Source organism: Pteropus vampyrus, unplaced genomic scaffold, assembly GCF_000151845.1.
Source record: "Pteropus vampyrus isolate Shadow unplaced genomic scaffold, Pvam_2.0 Scaffold1000005798, whole genome shotgun sequence".
NCBI lineage: Eukaryota > Metazoa > Chordata > Mammalia > Chiroptera > Pteropodidae > Pteropus > Pteropus vampyrus.
Genome location: NW_011920200.1, coordinates 1 through 3,490, shown reverse-complemented (window position 1 = coordinate 3,490; position 3,490 = coordinate 1). Strand labels below are relative to the sequence as shown.

General features: G+C 42.0%; 1 protein-coding gene and 1 pseudogene across 1 annotated transcript; both read left to right on the top strand.

The window, feature by feature from the left end:
- The first annotated feature begins 637 nt into the window (after window positions 1-637).
- Window positions 638-753, top strand: LOC111735721 (annotated as a pseudogene).
- Window positions 754-1,180: 427 nt separating this feature from the next.
- Window positions 1,181-2,119, top strand: LOC105311663 (olfactory receptor 7C1-like). Its single transcript, XM_023527176.1, is given in 3 exon segments — window positions 1,181-1,219; window positions 1,221-1,644; window positions 1,647-2,119. Coding segments are annotated over 3 exon segments (936 nt in total).
- The last annotated feature ends 1,371 nt before the right edge of the window (window positions 2,120-3,490 follow it).

Genomic DNA, 3,490 nt, shown 5'->3' with positions numbered 1-3,490 from the left:
CATGCAATATCTTTAGTACTTAATAAGATGATTCTATTTGGATGATTTTTTTTCCTACTCATTTGCTCTACTACAATAAATAAATTCCCGCTATGAAATGCTCATTTCTTTCTAGAGTTGAGTGGTATTTCTGGTCATGGTATTTAGTTTGCTTCATAAATAGCCGAATATATTTTATTGTTATTTTCTTTGAGCTTTTTCCTAATATACAAATTAAAGAAATTAACTTGTGATTTTTGTTATACCACTGCTATTATAGAGGTCTGTCGGCTTTGAGTATCATGATTTAAATGGCTTCAGAAAATTCACTGGGATGTTTATTTTCATATGCCCCCAAATAATTTTTATGTATTGTAAATAAGTTTCATGAGATTTCAAAATTAGTAATTTGGCACTGTATCTTTTCTGGGAGGTAAAGTTAATGGATAATTCAATTTTTTCTTTGATGATGGGTCCATTATACATTTTAACTAGTTAAGAAAATATCATGACATTATCATAGCTTCTGAAAATTATGTACAGACCTATGCCTTTTTATTTAATATTATTAGGATGTGGTTCCATAGTGTAGCAGTTAGCATGTCTGCTTTACATGCAGAAGGTCCTGGGTTCACACCCCAGTGGAGCCACCATCATGGTCTACAGCCATGACATCCTGAATAAGCCCAATGTCTGATTTTGGAAGCTAAGCAGGGTCGAGCCTGGTTAGTACTTGGATAGGAGACCACCTAGGAAGACCAGGTGCTGTAGGCATAAATAAGAAAATAATTTTAAAAAATAATAACTTAAGCTGTATGTATGTATTTTATTATTTTAAAAACTAAATATAAAAATTATAATTTTTATTTTAAGGGCATTTAAAAGTAAAGTACAAATTAATTCAAAGACATCTGAGAAGGCTAAGGCTGAGTAATCAGGTGTCAGGGCAGCTGAACAAATGAGATCTGCTTTGGGCACAAAATTAGTTTTCATGTGTAGCTTTGCCATAAAAACACAAGAGAAGATGGCGGTTTTTGGAAACCTCAAAGTGACAGATAGGAGAGACGAGACCATTAAGCAAATGCATTACCTCCTCAAAACACTGGGTTCGAGCTAAAGGTAACCAACTACGTTTCTGAGATGCCTGTTGGTCATTGATTCAGTTTTACTTCTGCTTCTCTCTTGACAGACACTCCTTTACATGGAACCAGGAAACCACTCGGAGCTTCCAGTATTTCTCCCTCCTGGGACTTTCTGAGAAGTCAGAGATTCAGTCTGTTGTCTTTGGGCTCTTCCTCTCCATGTACCTGGTCACCATCTTTGGGAACCTGCTCATCATCCTGGCCATCGTCTCAGACTCCCACCTCCACACGCCCATGTACTTCTTTCTCTCCAACCTGTCTTTTTCTGACATCTGTTTCACCTCCACCATTGTCCCAAAGATGCTTCTGAACATCCAGACACGAAGCAAAGTCATTACCTACACAGGGTGCCTCATGCAGATGTATTTTTTCACAGTTTTTGGACTTTTAGACAACTTACTCCTGACTGTGATGGCCTGTGACCGCTTCGTGGCCATCTGTCACCCCTTGCACTACACAGCCATCATGAGCCCCCGGCTCTGTGCCCAGTTACTCTTCCTGACCTGGTTCATCAGCATGCTGGGGGCCTTCCTGAGAGTTTAAGCATGCTGCGGCTTTCTTTCTGTGCAGTCATTGAAATCCCACACTATTTCTGTGAACTCCCTGAGGTACTCAAGCTTGCCTGCTCTGACACTTTCAACAATAATGTCATATTATATATGGCAACCAGCATCATGGGCTTTTTTCCTCTCGTTGGGATCCTTTTCTCTTATTCTCGGATTGTGTCTTCTGTATTGAGGATCTCAACAGCAGACGGAAAGTATAAAGCATTTGCCACCTATGGGTCTCACCTCTTGGTGATCTCCTTGTTCTATGGAACCTGCCTAGGGGTCTACCTCAGTTCCATGCAGACACATGCTTCTGGCATGGGAGCATTCGCCTCGGTCCTGTACACGATGGTCACTCCCATGATGAATCCCTTCATCTACAGCCTGAGGAACAGTGACATGAAGGCGGCCCTGAGAAAGCTTCTCTGCAGTGTGTTGTCCTCCCAGTGACAGCGCTGATGACCCTGAGCCTGGACAAGTGTGATCGAGGGCAGTGGGACAGAGCGCTTAGTAGTGTGAGAATTCTCTGACTGGGTTTGAATGCTGATGCCATCTTTAATAGGTGGTGATTTTGAGAAAAATGCTCAATCTCCTTGTGCCTCAGTTTCTCCATCTATGAAACAAACTTATAACAATGCATAATAGGATAAATATGGTAAAGCTCCAGCACAGGGAATGCAAGTGGCGAGTCCTAAGTAAATATCAGCTATTGTTCCATAAGAGGGGTAATTTGTTTATGAAGCTCCAGTTTTTCATCCCCATGTTATTAAGCCAGTTTCTCTCCCTGTGCACTAGAGCTAAGTCATAAAGCTCAGTGCCCCCAAGAAGAAAGAAAGATGGTTTAAAGCAGAACTTCACATCTTTGGCACTACTGATATTTGGGGCTGGATCATTTCTTTTCTGGGGGAGGGGAGACTATCCTGTATATTGTAGGATGTTTAGCAGTATCCCTGGCCTCTAAACACTGGATGCCAGTAGCATCACCAGCCAAGTTACAACAGTTAAAAATGTTTTCAGATATGGCCCAAGGCTCCATGGGGGTTCAAATCACCTCTCCCAGAGAACCACAGGAGAGTGTCTTCCTAAGAGGAAGACAGGGAAAATCTTCAGGGGAGTGAGCTAAAGTCTAGAAAAAATAAATGGGGCTCATGTCTCTCATCTCAACTAGTTGGGGGCTCTTAGGTATTATGGTCACATAGTTTGGCCCTGATTAAATAGGGCTGCTGTTGCAGAGATGGAAGGTCTCTACAGTGTGATGAACCTGAGGACCCTGGGTTTCAATCTCAGCCTCCTTGGCTCATACGGGGTTCTTGTGTAACATAGAAGAGTCGCTAGGTTCCCAATGACCCAAAGAGAAACATAAAAGGACAGCTGAGCATACTGGCCCCTGGGATGGGAGGTCGGATGGTGCCACCCAGTGTCTGCTGAAAACAGCCCATGTCGAGGGACAGCTTGAGGACTCACTGCAATGAGGAAGGTTCTGAAGGGTTGAAAAGGACTAAAATGAGGCTGAATCGGTGAGAGTAAACCATAGAGTTGGTCGAAACCAGAGGTTAATTATCCCAGACATTGGCCGAGGCTGCTGTGAGAATCCCCATGAGTGCTCCCACTACCAATAGTGATCGATTCAGGCTGCAGTTCAATGACTCACATTTTCTACTTGCTATTACTATCATTATTGTCATGTGGCAGTGAGCTGACATCCAGAGGGCCCAGAAATTTTTTATGGTGGTAAAATACACACAGCATAAAATTTACTATTTTCATCAATTTAAAGTATATAATCAATAGCATTAAATACACTCACAATGTTGTGTAACT